General features: G+C 41.7%; 1 protein-coding gene across 2 annotated transcripts in view; it reads left to right on the top strand.

Moving 5' to 3' along the window:
- PNPLA8 (patatin like domain 8, phospholipase A2) overlaps window positions 1–20,149 on the top strand; it is a 42,217-nt gene extending 22,068 nt beyond the window's left edge. For both annotated transcript variants that reach the window (XM_075558560.1, XM_075558559.1), the window contains 5 exons: window positions 265–436; window positions 3,191–3,248; window positions 9,120–9,314; window positions 15,052–15,247; window positions 19,111–20,149. In XM_075558560.1, the coding sequence (XP_075414675.1) occupies window positions 265–436; window positions 3,191–3,248; window positions 9,120–9,314; window positions 15,052–15,247; window positions 19,111–19,385 (896 nt within the window). In that variant the 3' untranslated portion in view covers window positions 19,386–20,149. The remainder of the gene's footprint in view (window positions 1–264; window positions 437–3,190; window positions 3,249–9,119; window positions 9,315–15,051; window positions 15,248–19,110) is intronic.
- The last annotated feature ends 279 nt before the right edge of the window (window positions 20,150–20,428 follow it).

Here is a 20,428-nt window from a genome sequence, read left to right as displayed (position 1 = left end):
AATTATTGGTTAGGATTCATTCAATCCTTACTGAGGCCTGATAAAGGCATTTACATGTCTTATCACAATCTGAGCCTTCTGAATTATAGTTACTTTATCTTCAGTCTTCAAATGAGGAAATTGGGGCATCTTAGCGGCTAGGTAACTTCCTTCGGGAGACACAGCTAACGAGGATCGGAAGTCTAATTGAATCCCAGTCTCTGACTCAGGAGTTCTTCTCCTCACTGCCGAAGCCAACTGAAAACCAAGGGGTCTTTCTTTCAGGCGCTGTATTAGCCTTCATGTTGGGATTGTTTCACATGGACCTGGACGAGTGTGAGGAGCTCTATCGGAAATTGGGATCAGATGTGTTTTCACAGAACGTCATTGTGGGGACGGTTAAAATGAGCTGGAGCCATGCATTTTATGACAGTCAAACATGGGAAAAGATTCTTAAGTAAGTTATGACTGTTCTCTTTGCAAGTTTTCTCATGGTGTAGATAATGTATGCATGTTATCAGAATAATATAAAGAAGAAAGAATATTAAATAATTAATCCCTGAATGAGGAGTCAAAAATCGAACACCAAACTCACTGCTATTGCGTTGATTCCAACTCATAGTGACTCTGCTTAGGGGTTCCGAGGCTGTACCTCTTGAGGGGAGCAGATAGCCTCATCTGTCTCCTTCAGAGCAACTGGTGGGTGTGAACCACCCCCTGGGGGTTACCAGGACGATGCTTACCCCACAGTGCCACCACACCTGCTTTAATTGAGAGTGACCACTGTTTATATTTTTTCAGTGAATTTATTTTCATCATTGTTTTCTTGGGTTCCTGTGCATGAGATTTACATAGACAAATTCCACCAGCTCTTTTGAAAATATGAGACCGAATTTTATATAGACCATATTTTTATTCTGTGGTGTTCTAACTTATTCATTTATTTACATGTCATTAATAGAATAGCTTCCGTAACATCTTAAGAATTTTCAAACCTTTTTTACCAAAGTATTTTATAACCCTTATGTTCACTTTGGAAATTACAAGCACAAGTAGACACTTCGCAGCACTCCCGGTCTTATGACTGGGAGCTGGAGGCCACTGTGCTCCTCTCTGTTTCATTTCCCTCTAGACTCACACGCATGGTACGTAGCTGGATTGTTGTATCACTTTATTCTTCTGTGCACTATATGTTACAGCTTTATTTGGCATAATTTAAAAGGCTGCTTATCTAATTTTCTTAATTCCTTTTAGGACATTTGTGAATATTTAGGACAAATTTGTTGACCCTAAGATTTTGTGACTACTAGTGGGTCAATCTATAAGAAGCTTAGTGGTTGGTTAGAGGTAATTTTAAAATAACCGTATGGAAAATAGAAAATACATAATGAAAATAACTAACGTCAATTCTATTCCGATTTAACACAAAATAACTATTCACATGTTAGTACATTTCTTTCTAGAATTTGCTCGATGGAAATATATATGCATGTTTATATATATTCATTCCCTTCACAAAACCGTCATGATAATATATGTGTGATTTTATGTCCTGCATTTCCACCTGGCGTTTCATGATGAATACTTTCTGATGTCACCAAATACTTCCATTCAAAATGAAGCATATTTCCATTTTATAGATGTATTGTTTTTTGTTAGGAAAATGAGCTACATTAGATATTTTTGCAATTCAAAATAAACTTTAGATGGATATCTTAAATATCTACTTAAATATAATCTCTGGATATATCTTTTAGGTAAATTTCTGGAAATAAAATTGGGGGGTCAGAGGTTTTAAGTATTTTAAGGTCCTTCTGTAGCTGAAATGTACTCCAATTAGTTGTCCCAGTTCTTCCCCCCATATCAGTATGTTTTTCCATTCTATGCAATATCACAGAAGCAAACATTTTAGTTTCTACTATGTTTTTAGAGGTTTTTAGACTGGCGTTTCAATTTGTAACACTGTGAACCTTTAAAAATGATTTTGACTACATATATTTCTTCCTTGTGAGTATCTAGGGCATGGTGGTTGCTTATTTTTCTATTCTGATATTCTTCCCTGTTATAAGCTTGCTACTTATACTATGTTGAAAATAGATTTTTAATGATTTTTTAAATACAGAGAATTTAAAAAATCATTTTATTGTGGGCTCATACAACTCTTAATAACAATCCTCATTTGTACATTTGTTGCCATCATCATTAAAATACAGAGAATTATAAATCTTCATTTATTCAGATTTTTTCCTTTAGTGATTTTTAACTTTAGAAAGTTTAGAAAGTCTTTTCCATCCTAAAACCAGATTATTATTTATTTGTTATATTTTAGTTGTAAGATGTCATGAAGCTTACAATTAATACTAATTCATCTAAAAATTATTATGATACAATTTTTATTAGTGTATAAAATTTTTAATTTATTGCAAATATTTAATTCAGATATCCCAGCATTTTCTCCTGATTTAACCACCATCTTTTTATATTTTAAATTCTGGTCCACAGAGGGTCTAGTTTTAAAATTTTGCTTTCTTTTTTTTTTTTTTAAATTTTGCTTTCTTTACTCATTTATTTTTATACACAATCTCTAAGGTGTAATTAATCCTTTGCATAGCACGTTTTTAAATCGATGTGGCAAGTCTTTTTATTCTTTTGTACAATTCTATTAAATGTCTTCTATTCATCTGCATAGTGAACCTTGGTGTGCTGTAAAAAGATCCTTCTGATACATTAGAAAATCCTTCTGATACTTTGAAAATTGCATAAAATGTATCAGTAATTCTGTGGAATACTAACATTTTGCAAGTGTGAAATATTTTAATTTATTAACATTATATGTAGCTTATTTTCTGCTCTTTTTTATGTCTATTAGAAAAAATGTTAATTCTCATGAAATCATAAAATCACTATTTAAATGTGGTTAATAAGGGCTTAAAGTGTTAATGTGAAACAATCTTCTGTTATGAATTGTTTTTTCTTGTGCAGTAGAGTACCTCCGTACAGTTGCACATTGCCACTTCCCTCTGCACTTTTAGAGGCCTCTGTGTTTTTAATCACATTGATGAATAGCTAAGTATTGTTTCATGTGCTATTACCTGGATTATTAATCGCTTGCAGCACCTTGACAAAGCCTTGGGCAAATAGTGTTTACACAGTGCATGCTCCCTGATAATAGAATCATTGGATTTAATGTATTTCTTCTCTTTCAATCAAGGGATAAAATGGGATCCGCGTTAATGATTGAAACGGCAAGAAATCCCACATGTCCTAAGGTAAGTTCAGAGTATTTTAATTATTACACTGAGTTAAGGTCAGGTAAAAGCACTTATCTGAAAGCCTTTTCATTAAGGGAAAACATTCTTAGAAACTTTCAATAAAACCAAAACCAACTCACTGCCTTCAGGTGACTCTGACTCGGGGCAACCCTGGAAGACAGAAGAGGACTGCCCTTAGGGTTTTTCAAGGCTTTAAATCTTTCTAAGAACAGACAGCCTCCTCTTTCTCCCAGAGAGCAGCTGGTGGGTTTGAACCACTGACTTTGTGATTAGCAGCCCATCTGGTGGTCCACTGGATTACTAGCGCTCTCTGAAACTTCTAATAGAGGCTATACATTTTCATTCTATGAAAGTAAAGGATGTGATCATTAGAGCCTTTCCTATAGTCTGCAGAACAGAGAATCTTATGGATATAAAAGAATGAGAGTAAGGACAAGGAAAAATTCTGCTATCATAGCTGAGATAATTTTCCATGAATGAGGGTAAATAAAAACTACCAAATCGTAGAAGCCATTACTAAACAAAAATCTGAAATTATGATAGAAAGAAAAGCAATTTTTATATTCCCCTCCATCAATACCCCTCCATTTCAGAAGATGCTGTCCCTATCCCTTGAACCCTTTTTAAAAAATCATTTTATTAAAGTCTTGTACAACTATTATCACAATCCATCCATTCATCCATTGTATCAAGCACATTTGTACATTTGTTGCCATCATCATTCTCATAACATTTGCTTTCTACTTGAGCCCTTGGTATCAGCTCCTCATTTTCCCCCTCCTTCCCCACCCACCCTCTCTTCATGCACCCTTGATAATTTATAAATTATTATTATTTTATCATATTTTGCACTATCCAACGTCTCCCTTCACCCACTTTTCTGTTGTCCATCCCCCAGGGAGGAGGTTATATGTAGATACTTGTAACCAGTTCCCCCTTTCTACCCCACCTTCCCTCCACCTTCCTGGTGTCACCACTCTCACCACTGGTCCTGAGGGGTTCATCTGTCCTGGATTCCCTGTGTTTCCAGTTCCTATCTGTACCATTGTACATCCTCTGGTCTAGCCGGATTTGTAAGGTAAAATTGGAATCATGATAGTTGGGGGTAGGGGGAGAGGAAGAATTTAGGAACTAGAAGGAAGTTGTATGTTTCATCGGTGCTACACTGCACCCTGACTGGCTCATCTCCTTCCCGCTACCCTTCTGTAAGGGGATGTCCAGTTGCCTACAGATGGACTTTGGGTGCCCACTCTGCATTCCCCCTCAATCAGAATGATAAGATTTTTTTGTTCTTTGATGCCTGATACCTGATCCTAGCAACACCTGATCACACAGGCTGGTGTGCTTCTTTCATGTGGGCTTTGTTGCTTCTGAGTTAGATGGCCATCTGTTTATCTTCAAGCCTTTAAGACCCCAGACACTATATCTTTTGATAGCCGGGAACTGTGAGCTTTCTTCACCACATTTGCTTATGCACCCACTTTGTCTTCAGTGATCGTGTCGGGAAGATGAGCATCGTGGAATGCCACTTTAACAGAACAAAGTGTTCTTGCATTGAAGAAGTACTTGAGTAGAGGCTCAATATCCATCGGCTACCATAATACTAAATCTATAAATAAATGCCCTTTACCTCCTAGCTCCTTTATTTCCCTTTACTTTCCTCTTGTCCTACTATCATGTTCAGCCTTCATTTGGGTTTCAGTAATTCCTCTCAGTTACATTGCCCTTGATCAAGCCCTAGCAGGCCTCTTACACCCTCCTTGCCACCGATTTTGGGTCACTTTTTATTCCCTCATCTTGAACCCTTCTTTGAAGCATCTGCGATGTTTGGTTTACATCCTGCCTAAGCGGTAGTTTGGGCATCATGGGGCATTCCAATTATGCTCCTTTTCAATGATTCTCGAGTTCTGGGAACAGAAAGAAGTCCAAAGGGTTAGCAAGACCAGGTCAGGAGGGTGGATGGGGTAAACATTCCCATGAAATGCTCACGCACAGCCCTCGGCATGCAATTCCACAATGGAAAAATGCTTCTGGGCTCACCTTTCCTCGCCTTTTCCTCACCAGGGCATTTTTCCGTGCTCTAAAACTTCTTACAAAAAAACAGTCCGCCTTGTTCACCTGTGTCCTTTGAGAAAATCCACCAAGCTTACCTCCTTTTGAATCATAACAAAACAAAGAAAAACAATTGCCATAACCTTCTGAACGGGCTTCTCAGCCTTGAGTTCACCCGGCCCAGCAGATCCCCGGGGCAGCCCGTTTTCACGGGCCCCTTTTCTGGAAGGCACGTTAGCAGTGCTGGATGGATGTGTGCCCTCCCGAGAGAACTTGGTGCAGTCACCACAGATCTCAGCTCCATGTTTAATCGCATTTTGTCTGGACTAAAGCCGTCTGTGTATGAATCGGAACCTCAGTCACAGTCTTTGAGGCTCAGCCGCATTCATCTCATTTTCTTTATTTTGCAAGAATTGAAGATGAAGATTCTCATCTGCATCAGTGATCCATGTTTCATTGTAAGCAGTTTTCTCTGAAATGTTCTCGGAACCATTTCTGGAGCAGGTAGCATTTTGGCTTCTGCTCCGCTGGTTTCCTTTCAGTGCCTGGAGTCCATGTCTTCTCACTCGGATCCATTCTTCCTATTTAGCTGCCATGTGTGATGAGTTATATTAGTAACTTCACAAAGCAGGAGCTTGCGGTTTTTGTTGGGAGTGTTTTAGAGGTGAGCCTTTCTCCTCAGTCACCAGGAGTGTCTAGCCTTGTGGTCTGGAAGGGAGCACAGGACCTACCTATGCTTGTACGCCCGCCCTTACTCAGACCCTTAGGCTTCCCCCCTGGGTCAAAAACTCTCCTCGGTGGCCCTTTTCTCATTTGCTAAGGATTTTTCTTTATAGGCTTCTTTCTTTAAAATTCCTTTTATAATAAGGAGCATTAGCTCAGCTTAGCATTAAAAATCAATTTGTGGCTTGTTCTTATCATCATTCGCTTGGGTACTATAAGAATTCATATTTTTATATTTGAACTGGAAAATGTAAACAGTCTTTAGCCGACTTTCAGATGTTTATTGGGCAGTTATGCAGGGCCATTCAGCTAATTCCTGTCCTCCTAATGGATTTTCTAATTAAGGAATAGGATTTATGTCCCTTGGAATTCCATATAGTTTTGTATTTATTCCCTTATTATAAGCTATAGCCATTGAAAAACCAAACAAAGCTCCTCCAGAACACACCAGATTATTAATTGTTTCATTCATTCTGTGATATTAATTATGCATCCACTGTGCTAGCCCTGTGGAAGCCACTTCAGATACATTAGTGAACAAACTTAGATAAGGAGTTTACAGCCCAGTAGGGGAGAGTAAGCATTAACGAGCAATCACATAAATGAGATACCATTTCTCAGAAAGATGTGCCCTGGAGCACACAGACGGTTCTCTGAAAGCATTTGCTTAAAGAGGCCTGGAAGAAGGCTTCCCTAAGGAAGTGCGGTTTGAGGTGTCAAAATAAAGGCTAAGGAGTTCCTAGAAAAGAGAAGACCCAGTACGAGAGGAATCTGGATAATCATATGAACTGAAGGAAGGCCATCCAACAAGCCTGGAACCTAAGGGCCAAGAGCAATATACGGTGAGACTGGAAAGGGAGGGCATTATAGGCCATAGGAGACAGTAGCTCTTTGAGAAGAACCCGGAGGCACACAGTACACCTCTTGTTTATTTTTTTACAAGTCTACTTCTTGTTTGCGGGAGGAATTGTGAACTATGCGTAACGAGCCGTGGGAGTAGGGGGATTGTGTGGTGTCGCCCCAGTCTGTTTCTTACTGCAGCTGCAGTGTATAGCCACCTCTTACCCACAATGGCCTCAGGATACAGGTGGATCGCTCACAGTAATCTGAGGTTTGACTTTGCTTCAGTAAACAGCAAAGCAAGCAGGGCCCTGGCAGGACTTAGCAATGAGACACGGCTTTGACCTTTTGGGTTAACATGGTAAATATAAGCAAATATAGCACATTGTACGTAAGTTCACCTGATAACAACAAGATCCAAGGCTAAGAGTGAATCCACATTATAATTTCTAAGATAAAATTACCCAGGTACAACACTTCAATAACTGATTCAATAACTGATCTAGCTTGGATCCACAATCAGTGCTCATGGAAGCCACAAAAGACGTAATTGCTTTGGATAAATCATCTGCCCAGGGCTGCTTCGCAGTATCAGAGGGCAAGGATGTTCCTGGAAGGACTAAGGTGCACCTGACCCCAGCCCTGACGTTTTCAGCTGCCTCCTGTACATGTGACAGTTAGACATTCCATCGGAAGACCGAAGAAGAATCGATGCATCTGAATGGTGGTGCTGGAGAAGAGTATTGAAGGGACCATGGACTGTTGAAGGACAAACCCATCTGTGGTGGACGAAGGACGGCCAGAGTGCTCCTTGGAGGCAAGGATGGCGAGACTTCCTCAGACATGCTTTGGATATGCTGCCTGGAGAAAGCGGTCCCCGGAGCAGGACATCAGACTTGCTAAAGTAGAGGGGCAGGGGCAAGTGGAAGGCCCTCAAGGAGATGGATGGACATGGTGGCTGAGACAGGGCCTCAGGCCCAGGAACAGCTGTGACGATGGCTGAGGACTGGGCAGTTTCCTTCTGTAGTGCGCAGGGTCATCAGAGGTCAGAACCAGCTCAATGGCCCCTAGTAACAACATGAGCATTTGTGGGGAGTGTGCCAATCTGCGGGGTTCTGATGCTTTCCAAGAACACAAAGACAAACCCTAGTGTAGAAATATAATGCAAATAGCCCTTAGTAAATAAGTTTTAGTCACCCATTGCTACATTGACGCATTAATTATTACATAAAGGTATATGTAATATCTTTAAATCAGGGGTGTCAAACTTAATTCAAACGTGGGCCATTTGGTGCAACAGACAAGATTCACGTGGGCCACACTTACAAATTTTGTTGAATTTATATTTTGAAGTGAGGATTCAGGGAATGTGGATAGGATAATTAAAACACTATAATTGCTTTTATTTAAGCACTTATGTAATGTATTTATAAAACTAAAATTACTCTTTTTTACCTGAAACTTGCCAGCACTTTTCTCCTCCTGGTTTTCACTTACCTCTTATGTTGTGACCGGAAAATATAACAAAGTAACTAATAAAAAGCACAAAATGTTGGACAACTGACAAACATGATGCACAATCGTAATGACTTCCCTCTAAAAATGTTAACTAGCGCTGCCGCTCAGTATGATTCATAACAGCACAACCCAAAGTGCTCTTTTTAACCTTTTTGCTATTGGGGTCTGTTTGCACTACGTGACACTGAGAGTGGCAGACATCGTGCTTCCAAACATCACCGGAACCGAGTCAGCGTGCTTATCCACGTCCACAGGCCCCCAGGAAAGACCCTGAGCCACATGCATACTCGTCTTCAGCAGTTAAAGGGTTAATGAGGGAATTCTGTGTACAGCATTGCCTGGATCTCCCCTACGCACTATTTTCTTCATAACCATTTTTTTTCTATTTTCATCTTATTTCAGAGCATTGCAGTTCACAAAAAAATTACCTCAGGGGCTGCATGCGGCCCGCGGGCCGCCAGCTTGACACCCCTGCTCTAAGCAATGCATCCAGTCATGTTTTCCTAGTGCTCTCTTCAAGTACAGTTCTCAATACTGTCCCAGTGTGCGTTTCTATTTTCTCATCAACAAGCACCTATTGAAAAGGTCCGGTGTCCTTTGCTCACCGTTGTACTGGGGTTGTGCATCGTATGATTGGTTGTGCACAGGTGGACGTTGCTCACTCTCCTGGAGAAATAGAATATACCCGTTTGCTGCTGTCCTAACGCACCGCTCCCTCCCCCTTTCGTTCGCTAGGTAGCCGCTGTAAGCACGGTGGTCAACAAGGGCGTCACGCCGAAAGCCTTCGTGTTCCGGAACTATGGGCACTTTCCCGGGATCAACTCGCACTACCTGGGGGGCTGTCACTATAAACTGTGGCAGGCCATCAGGGCCTCGTCCGCCGCTCCGGGCTACTTCGCCGAGTACGCGCTGGGAAACAATCTCCATCACGTAAGTTGTCTTTCTAGCTCTGGCTTCGCTCGTTGACCTTTTATCTTGGTGAGTTTCACACGATTACCGAGAGCCAGCAATTAGGAAAGGTCACTGACCTCCCAAGGGATTGGTTACGGTGACAGGACACTTTTGTCTCCGTGTTTTCATATGGCAAAAGTTAGTTTCTCTTAAGCCTTCTGGCCTGAGGGTGCATTGTAGATTCACAGCCAATTAGGGTAACTTTGGGCGGGAAAATGTGGCTGGCTTTTCAAATGTGGTGACAGTTTTCACATGAGTCTCAAGTTGCTGACAGCACAGAACCACAAACGCTCCCTTATGGCTCAAGGACATGATGAGGTCGTAATAATGATAGACGGTAAATTAGCCGTGTGCTGGACATTCACATAGTGCTTTACCTGCATCATCTCATTTAACCATCACGATTGATGAGGAGTCCTGGTGGCACGTTGGTGAAGGATCAGGTCGCTAACCAGAGTTCACACTGGGCAGGTGCGCCGCAGGAGCAAGACGAGACTGTTCATTCACCTGACACTTTGCAGTCTAAGAGCTGGAAGCCCAGGGCATCCCGGACATACACCCCTGAGGACCAAGCCTGACAGTAGCCATGCCAGGAGGGGAAGGGGAAGGTGGGGGGAGACAAGGGGAGCTGATCACAATCATCTTTCTACAGCAGAAAAGTTGGTGAAGGGAGACTTTGGTCGTTGTAAGACATGACAAAATAATAATAACTTACAAATTTTTATCAAGAGTTCATGAGGGAGAGAGGAAGGGGGAGGGAGGGGAAAAATGAGCTGATATCAAGGGCTCAAATAGAAAGAAAATGTTTTGAAAATGATGATGGCAACAAGTGTACAAATGTGCTTGATTCCATAGATGGATGTATGGATTGTGATAAGAGCTGTACAATCCCCCCAATAAAATGATTTAAGAAAAGCACATGATAAAGAACTAAAAGAAATTGGGAAGAAAAAAAAAGTTTGCAGTCCCAGTTCAGGCAAGATGCCAAAGCCTTCAGTGTTGCGGTGAGTGCCCAGCGGGCACGTCACTCCCTCGTAGGCTCCGCCAGAAGGTACTCCCGCTTTATCTCTGCGTCAGCACGCCTGGCTCCCCAGTCAGTTCCCGGACACACTGGCTCTGGACTCGAGCCTGCTACCCGAGGGGCCGGCTGAGCTCACTGCGTGGCCCGGGCAGCTGACTCTCGTGCTCTTGGTTCTCCTGCTCCTCTGGTGTCACAGTTGGTTCTTCTGGATCAAGGAGGGTCATCAGGCTGGGATCTCAGGGTCCCAATAACAAGCTCTCTACTGATCTCTACTGCCAACGGGCTAATTTATACCTAGCAGGATGGCAAAAACGACCAATCTCCTCTTTAGAGGTTCAAGGTTTTTAGATCATAATTAACCCTCTAATAATCCTGTCAGTATTTTCCCCACCTTCTCTTACCCAGACCCACCAGAAAAAGAGGAAGCACACCCAATCTGCATGGCCCCACTCAGTTGATTGATGGGCGTTACAAAGACCTAGCTAGAAAAGCCATATTAATTAATTCACTGTACAACACCTACTATTTATGGGAATTTTGACCATATCTTCTTCCAAAACCAAACCAAATGCTTTGCCATCTAATCAATGTCAACTTATGGGCACCCTATAAGACAGGGAGAGCTGCCACCCCAACACTCCCCCCCCCCCCCCCGTTTCTGAGACTGTATATAGTTGTTGTTAGGCGATGTTGGGTTGCTTTCAACCCGCAGCGACCCAGGTGCAACAGAGCAACACCCTGCCACCCAGTGCCACGTCACCGTTGCTCTTCAACCCTCGTGTGGAGAGCCTCCCTCGGGTTCGCTGCCCTCTGCCTCACCAAGCACGGCGTCTTCTTCCAGGGGCCGCACTCTGATATTAGTAAGAGTCAAAAGTGATGCGCAGTTACCTTTCACAACAGTGTATTCCCAGACTTCAGAAGTGATCTCATTTTCTCAGGTTCTTAGTGAATAGAAAATAGATCTAAAGTTGAATTCAGTCCTACAGAAGAAGTAGAGTAAACCAGAGTAATTCAGTGAGCCTTTTTCTGTTCCCGGCAAACTAGTGATATTTCTTAGTCTGCTTAGTCACGCTTGCATTGACCACTATTATTTTTCAACTTAGCTCGACCCTCACATTAAGATAACTTCTTATGTAAATGTTATATAAAGCATAGAGCCAATGCGCAGAGAATATACTTTATATAAATCATTTATTTCAGTGATTTCTAATGATTGATATTTTAAAAGGTGATTTAAAATGACATTTAATAAGAATATTCCAATAGGATAAGGAGTCGAAGCAAACGATGGTTTCCTTATTGTGTCTTTTCTCCTTCCACACTTGGAGGAAGAAGTGAACTTTTCTTGGTTGTTAATCATTTCATTGGGGCTCTTACTGTTCTTATAGCACTCCCTCGATCCATTGTGTCAGGCCCATTTGTACAGATGTCGTCATCATCCTTTTCAAAACATTTTATTTCTACTTGAGCCCTTGGTATCAACTCCTCATTTTTTCCCTCCCTCTCCTACATGAGCCCTTGATAATTTATAAATTATTATTTTCATATCTTCCCTTCCACCACTGTCTCCCTTCACTGATGTTTCTGTTGTTTGCCCCCCCACCCCCCAGGGGGATGGGTATGAATTGATCATTGTGATCAGTTCCCCCGTTTCTTCTCTCACCTTCCCTCTACCCTCATGGTATCGCTACTGCAATTATTGGTCCTGAGGGGCTTATGTGTCCTGGATTCTGTGTGTTGAGAGCTATTATGTGTACCAGTGTACATGCTAAGTTCTAGCTGGATTTGTAAGGTAGACCTGGGGTCATGATTGGGAGGGTGGGGTAAGCATGAAAGAACTAGAGGAATGTTGTGTGTTTCATCAGTGCTATACTACACTCTGGCTGGCTTGTCCCTTCCTCGTGACCCTTCTGTGAGGGGAGGTCCAACTGCCCACAGATGGGCTTTGGATCTCCACTCCACCCCAGTCCCCGCCTCCCCGTTCACATGAATATGATTGTTTGTTCTGCGCCTTCTGATGCCTGATACCTGATCCCATCGACATCTCATCATCACACAGGCTGGTGTGCTTCTTCCATGTTGGGCTTTGTGAAATTTTCTTTTCCTCAAAAAGCAAACATTAATTGAGAATATTCTAAGATGTGAATGGTCTTTATGGGTTTAAGAAATAAAACATTCAAGCAATGTACCAATGTCTTTCCAAGCTGTCACAAGTTGCTATAAAGTTTAAAACTGAATTTTGACACTTATTAAAACTCTTTCATTTCTAAATTATTTGAGTAATTACATTTAATTAGCCCCAGTTCTAGTTTTAAAATATTACTTGTGATGGCTGATATATGTTTTAATGTACTTCATATCCATTTTGGAGTCAAGTCGAGTATAAATTATAGATTGATATTCTATTTGAGCAGTTATTGAAAGTAGTCCTCTAATTAAGAGGTAGGAGTAGGTGGATGAGGAGATTTAATTTGCCTTTGATTCTAAAGAGGAGAATATTATTACAGTATTTACAGATGTATTAATTGTCAAGTAGACAAAATTGCATTGAGTGACTTTCAGACTTTTGGGCCTGGCAAAGAGCACACGGTCATTAAGTCTTTAATGAGTAAATGCAAGCAACCTACTTGGTATCAGAAGCCCCGCTTCTCACAGTCTGAGTTGTAATTTGTATGTTTGTTTGAGGGTTCTTGTCTTGGGTGGATCTCCTCAGTTGTGCTGCGTAATCATCTGGCTGCATTACTGAGGTGTACCCTGAAAACTAAGTCTGTTGAATCTACGACAAAGTCAGACATTCTGCTCCCACGGGTGCAGTTCTCTCCTTTTTCTGCCCTCAGCACAAATCCCCTTCTTCCAGAACCCGATTAGCTTCTCCGAGGCAAGCGGCGGAGAAGGTGAACTTTTCTACCTGTAGATTTTGGGTTTCTTTTTTCTCTTTTTTTAAGATCATCTTATTGGGGGCTAGTATACCGCTTATCACAATCCATCCATCCATCCATCCATTGTGTCAAACACACTTGTACATTTGTTGCCATCATCGTTCTCACAACATTTTCTTTCGACTGAGCCTTGGTATCAGCTCCTCTTTTTATCCTCCCTCCTTCATGACCTTTTGGACCTTAATAAATTATAAACTATTATTTTCACTATCTTACACTGACTGCTGTCTCCCTTCCACCATGGTTTCTTCCCACCTTCCTCTTCACCTCCTGGTATTGCTACTCCCGTTCCTGTGCCTGAGGGATTTATCTGACCTGGATTCCATGTGTCATGAGCTCTTATCCGGACCTGAGTGTATGCGCTGGTCTGGACCACAGTAAAAGGCAGGATGGGAGTCATGACAGTGGGGGATGAAGAAGCCTCTAGGAACCAGAGGAATGTTGTGTGTCACATCGGTGCTAAACTGCACTCTGGTTGACTCATCCCTTCCTTGTGACCCTTCTGTGAGGGGATGTCCCATTGTCTACAGATCGGTTTTGGATCTCTGCTCCGACCCCTCTTGTTCTCAACAATGTTTTTTGTTTGTTTGTTTGTTTGTTTTGGGTCTTAGGTTACCTATTTCCTGATTCTGAGTTTTGGGGTTTCTGAGATAATCTGAAGTTAGGCACATCTCAGCCACAAAGGAATGCTTATGAAAGGGGACTAAGACCTGAGACGTGGTTTGCTTATGAATAAATACACTTCTATCAAGGAGATATCCTTTAAAATCAGTCTTGCCCTATAAAACTCACAGTGTGACAACATAAGACACATTCTTTCAAAGAGGTGAAGTTAGAGAATGGTAGCATTGGGCAACTCAGGAGGAAGAAGGGTTGGATTGGAAGTGACAGCCAAAGGCCCTCACGAACATGGAACATAAAATCTCTCAAACCAAACTCACTCCTACCAGCCACCCAGGGTCCGTAATATGGAGAGTAGAGCTGAGACTGAAATGATGTGACCACATCGCTTTTTGGAGAGTCCGGACAGCCCTGTGGTTTCCTGTTATCCCACGGGGATCACAGAGCCGCACATTGATGATGAGTAACATACGCCACCCTGACAGACCATTAGCCTCGGACTGGCTGTTCCATAATGAAAGAGCCAATTGACTTTCTCTGGGGAGTTGGTTAGTTCATATTTGGGAACGTTATTATCCAATATAATGTGATCTCGCCGACCAAGCCAGAGTATTATTTGCGATACTTGGCTTTGAGGACAGTGCCTTGGCAATGCTAACATCAAGAGGTATCATCATTTTTTAAATAAATAGTTCCCCCTTTATGGTATGAAAACAAAACAAATAAACAGCACAATTCATGCAAAGATGGGAGGTGTTTCCCCTTCATGGTCCATAAGAATGTTTTAGCCGCATGCTGACTGAAGTTGTTAATGGTACCTTCCGTTCATTTCGGTAATGTAGAGCAAAATATAAAAGCAACCCAAGAGCTCTCATGGTGGAAAAGGAAAGGTTTCTAAGGCACTTAACTCACGAGGCCCTGAGTGTCATGGGACTTTACTGCAACTGTACTGTATAAAATAAATTCGCTCTAAAAGAGTCTCTTGTCTTTAACTAATCGAGTGTTCAGTGTATCACACAATTTAACTTTATGTGAATTGTAAATGTTTAAGATACAATATTTGTTTCGGGCTTGTGAGTATAATTCCGTGACAAGAACTTACGCGTGCTGTATGTTTTCAACTTGCACTTGGCAGGACGGAGGCTTACTTCTCAATAACCCTTCGGCCTTGGCGATGCACGAGTGCAAGTGTCTTTGGCCGGACGTCCCGCTAGAGTGCATAGTGTCCTTGGGCACTGGCCGTTATGAGAGTGATGTGAAAAACACGACAATGCACACCAGCTTGAAGACCAAACTCGCTCATGTTATCAACAGTGCAACGGACACAGAAGGTTAGTCTGCTTGTTCGATTCCCTCCTGGGTGCTAGAATCCTCCAGGGCACAGTTGTTGGTCCGAACTTCAAAAGAGCACGTGCCATGTGCATTCTGTGGCTTTAGGACGCTCACAGCAGCATGTCTTTCCTTGTTTTCCTGGATTGCTCCCATTTCTTGTCAGAGAAAGCCAGACCAGACACTGCTCTCCATCTGGGATCCAGTGCTGCCGGTGCCTCCTTTCAGCTGGACAGGAGTGTGAAGGAGGAACCAGCAGTGTGGCGTGGAGACTCTTTAACAGACACAGGGAAGCCCAACAGAAGGAGTCATGTTGGGTTGGACACACACCTAGTATCAGAGACTTGGCGTGCTTATGAAAATACATTAGTCAGCTGGCAGCAAACTGAACTGAATCTTTACTTCCACTTTGCTCCCTGGTCGGCTAGTCTCCATGCGCAGGTGAGAGCGATCCTTTTAAAGTGTAAGTTAGACCATGCCTATCCCCTACTCAAAGCTAGGTGTGTTTGCCATCAACCTTTGAAGACATCACAGTGTCTAGCCATGCTTTAATTCTTGCTGTTCCTCAAACTTGCTACGCACTCGTCTATTACCAGGCCTCTGCAGTTGCTGTGCCCTTCACCTGTAAGGCCCTCTCTAGTTCATGACTGACTCCACTCCCTTACTTTTTCCTGTTTACTGTCACCTCTTCACTGGGGAGTAGTAGAACAGTGCACTGTTTATGATGTGTGGTGAAAGGCATGGCAGTGATAGTACAGAGGATGGCGGTTGGCATTCCCCCCGCCCTGGCGTCCCTGCTGACTCCTTGTGATCCCATAGGACAGGGTAGACTGTCCTATGCGTTTCCAAGACTGGAACTGCTTATGGGAGTAGACAGCCCTATCTCTATCTCTTGGAGTGCCTGGTGGTTTTGAACTGCTGACCTTGAAGTTAGCATCCCTAGATGTAACCACTACATCACCAGTGAGGGTAGGAATTAGAAGTCTGTTACTGTATTTGAAGGGAGATTGTGATAAGTTAAACATGTATATTATATTTTTATAAAAGCTTATAAGTAAAAAGGGCCAGAGGAATAGCACTAATAAGCCAATAATGGAGACAAAATGGGTAAATGTTAAAATTATTTTTTTAAAACCATCCAAAGGTAGCGGAAATAAGAAAACAAAGTGCACATGGGGGAAACACACACAGAGAAATAAAGCAAGCTAGTACATTTAATCACATCCCTGCTCACATTAAAAGCAAGTAATCTAAGCACACTTCATAACCAACTAGTCGTCAGTGCCCATGCCTTCCAGCAGATCCAGCTACATGCAAGTTGATAAGCGCCCTGGTCACAGTCTCAGGTAGGTACTGCACAGCCTCAACCTGCTGGCCGAGTGAACACTTGTACAATATCCCATCTGACATCAGCAAACTGTATCTTATCAACTTCATTTCAAAAGTATGAGCCTGGCTCAAAATATTTTGCTAGTCATAAGATAGATACTTTTTAGAACAGAGGTGGGAAACTTTTTTCTGCCAAGGACCATTTGGATATTTGACATCATTCTCAGGCAAGAGGAGTTAAACATGTAACTCACCCCTGAAGTGCTGCTGGAAGTGCTTCACCTTGGGGAACCCTGTGGCGGTAGTGGGCTCTGATGGATTTTGGGGTCTTTTATGGCCTGTGGGCTGGACATTCCCCACCCTTGTACTAGAGTGAGGGGTAAAAGCAACTGGCTTGTGGCAGTCCATTTCCTAGAGACCTCTTATAGCATCAAGATGCTCTGTCAGGGTACATCTATCCGGTGCCTCTCAGCAAACACTCGTCTGCCCCCTGACTAGGGGGGAGGGAAAGAAACACTTCTCTAGTCACTTAACGTTATGGAAAATCATAGGGGCTCAGAGTTCATATACTTTGCTGATTTTGTTTTAACTTTGTCAAACACCACAGAGACAGGGTTTAGTTTTGCCACTTTACTTTGGTCAAAATCTCCCTTGGTTGCTGCTTTCTGCAGATGAAGTGGTCAAACTCCTTAAAAAAATTAACTGCTGGTACTTTAATTATCTAAGAAATAGTTACTCTGAATTGGCCTGTACCAATGAAAAGAATTGAATTTATAGTTTAAAAACTTTGCCTGCCAAAAAACTCCCAGTGTAGGTGGCTTTACTGGTGAATTATATCAACTACGTAGGAACATAGTATGACTTCTACACATACACTTCCAGAAAACACTGCTTCCCAACTCCTTCTATAAGGCCAGCCTATTATAAGACTCAGAAGACGACTGATGCCACCGTTAATAGACTTGCAGAAATACTAAATCCAGCAGCCAATAAAAATGACGACACAGCATGACTAAGCAGGACTCGTCTAGCATTAGGGGATTGGTTTAACATTTAAAAATGGACGCGAAAGAGCACCTACAGAAACAAACCAACTTGAGTTAACATCGCGAATGGTTTCCACCTAGAATAGAAATAGAGTATTAGACCGGTTCTCACCTCTTCAAAATGAAGTTGTGCTGAAGGTCTTTGCGTGCAGAAAAGCAGTAAAAGTAAATTAGAGGCATATCAATGAGAAAGGAGGAAGAACTGTACTTACAGACAAAAAAGTAACTTTATGTAGGCAACCCTAAGGAATTGAAAAATTTTAAATAAAACTACTTAAAGAGTTTAGCAAGGTTGATGAACGCAAAGTCAACAAACAAAAATCTATTGTATTTGACATACTATTCAGGGAACAATTGAAATTGTGTGTGTGTGTGTGTGTGTGACTCAGTTGCACTGCCTTTGAGCTTACCCTGACTCCTCTTAACCTCTTGTACTCCCAGAGTAGAAGTGTGCTCCATAGGACTCTCGATGGCTTGCTTTGCAGAAGTGTATTGCCAGGCATTTCTTGTAAAGTATGCCTGGGTGGACTCGAACTGCCAACCCTTTAGTAGTAGCTGAGTGTGTACCATCCAGGAACCTTGGACACCCAATGGAGCATTCTTCCACTCAAGACTCACAGGTTCACTTTCAGTCAGAACAATCTGACAGCAACTCACATGTGTACTAGCAAATTATGTACTTAAAAGTGATGCCTTTTTAAAATGTGTCAATTTCAATAGAAAAGAAAGCAGAAAGTATTAAAAGCTAGAACAAACATGCTTTGGATCAGAAGCAATCATTGACAAGATGTCACATTTTAACCTAACTATAAACTGTAGTGATCCACCATACAAAGTGACTCTGTCTGACTACAAGGCATTCCCATTCCTGGTCCATAGTCATAGGGTTCAGCAGAGGCTTAATCCACATGGGGGAACCTGCAAATGAACTCCGGCTTTCACTGTCATCCAAATCCACGAGAGATCAAATCTATAGAGACAGCAACTGGATTAATAGTTTCCTAGGGGCATGGCAGGGGAGGTTGGTAGTAGTGGGGATCTGAAAAATGATAGCAAGGGAGAAGAAATGTCTTAAAGCTTATTGTGATGATGATGAGCCCCTTTTGAATATAATTGAACTATTGAAATGTGTGATGTGTGAATTAAATCTGTTAAAAATGTAAATTTCATCTCAATGAAATTGATTCTTTGCACACACACACACCCCCAATTAAAAACATTGGAAGAAAAGTGGACCCACATCAGGCGTATACAGAGTCTGATCCAAGGCCGGAGGGGAGAGTCCTGATGCAAACATCCTAGTGGAGCAGAACGATATGAAATGGTTTCTAGCGGTATTCATTACTATGAATTCCTTACTCATTCCCGTTTACTCGCTTGAGTGGTGTAATAACCATGGCTTTGGAACCTCCATGAAGATAGAAGTTGATATCTCGATACCGAACAAGTCGATGTTCATATTCTTCCCACCCCTCTTTTTGTGTTAACAGAAGTCCATGTCATGCTGGATGGCCTCCTGCCTTCTGACACGTACTTTCGGTTCAATCCTGTCATGTGTGAAAACATCCCTCTAGATGAAAGCCGAAATGAAAAGCTGGATCAACTGCAGTTGGAAGGGTTGAAGTACATAGAACGAAATGAAGAAAAAATGAGGAAAGCTGCAAAAATATTAAGTCGAGAAAAAACAACTCTACAGAAAATTAATGATTGGATAAAACTGAAATCTGACATGTATGAAGGTCTTCCATTCTTTTCAAAATTGTGACAAGTCTATGCCTCCGCGTTCAAAACTGAAAGCGTGCTCAGTAAGAAATTGTGGGATTCAACATGAGCGAACTCTGAAATACTTATGAATCGTGGGGAATCCCAGAGAAAGATGGTTCCTGGACCAGCTTCCACAGTAGGGTATGCTTGGTTACAGACTTCATATGGGAATTAGATTGTCATGATATTAACTATTACCTAAGCTTTAGGAATATTACTACTGTTTTTTGTTTGTTTTTTTAGAAATATTACTGTTGTGCTAGTAGGGTTTAGTGGATATTGATGTTATATTGTTTAATGTTTGAAAATTTCTTAATATATTATGCCAAATTATAAACTGAAAATTTATCATATTTTACCATAATCATGTTAAATTTATTTGATCATTGATTTTTTTTCTTGTGGAAAAAATATCTTCTTAAATGGACATGTTTTCACTAGCGACATTCTGTAGTCCGCATGCTGCTACCTACTCCTCTCATCTACAAAGACAGAGAAAAATGGAATTTTCTACCAGAGCAGTTTTCCATTTGGAATATGAAAGAACCAGATACTGTTTTCTATTCAATATTTGCTCGGTCAACTTATTTGGTTTAAAAAAAAAAAGTGACGTTGCAGTTCAAGCACTTCTCCCGTAGTTTCAAGATTGTATTGCATGTTAACTCTACTAGCTCTAGCTACTCACTCACTGCTCTAAAACTATTTGCACTGGCCAAGGAAATCTTCATTATGCATAACATTAGCAGAAATAAAACATTGAACCAATCTTGTTAAAAGTCTCATGTCGTGTTTAATTCATTGTTCAGGCTGTACCTCCATTTCTTGCAGCCTTTGCATACACCTACCGGCAGTATGGCTTAAAAAAATAAGTTTGATCTTTCCTTAATTGGTTTTTTTCCCTTCTTCTTCTTCTTCCCTTACAACATGTGCGTCAGTTTGTCATGCTGCGGTGGCTTGTGTGTTGCTTTTATCCTGGAGGCTCTGTCCCAAGTATTTCAAATGCCAGCCAAGGTCAGTCAGAGTGAACAGGTTTCAGCAGAGCTT

The sequence above is a fragment of the Tenrec ecaudatus genome, chromosome 9 (assembly GCF_050624435.1).
Source record: "Tenrec ecaudatus isolate mTenEca1 chromosome 9, mTenEca1.hap1, whole genome shotgun sequence".
In the NCBI taxonomy this organism is placed as follows: Eukaryota; Metazoa; Chordata; class Mammalia; order Afrosoricida; family Tenrecidae; genus Tenrec; species Tenrec ecaudatus.
This window is presented reverse-complemented; position numbering and strand designations above follow the sequence as displayed.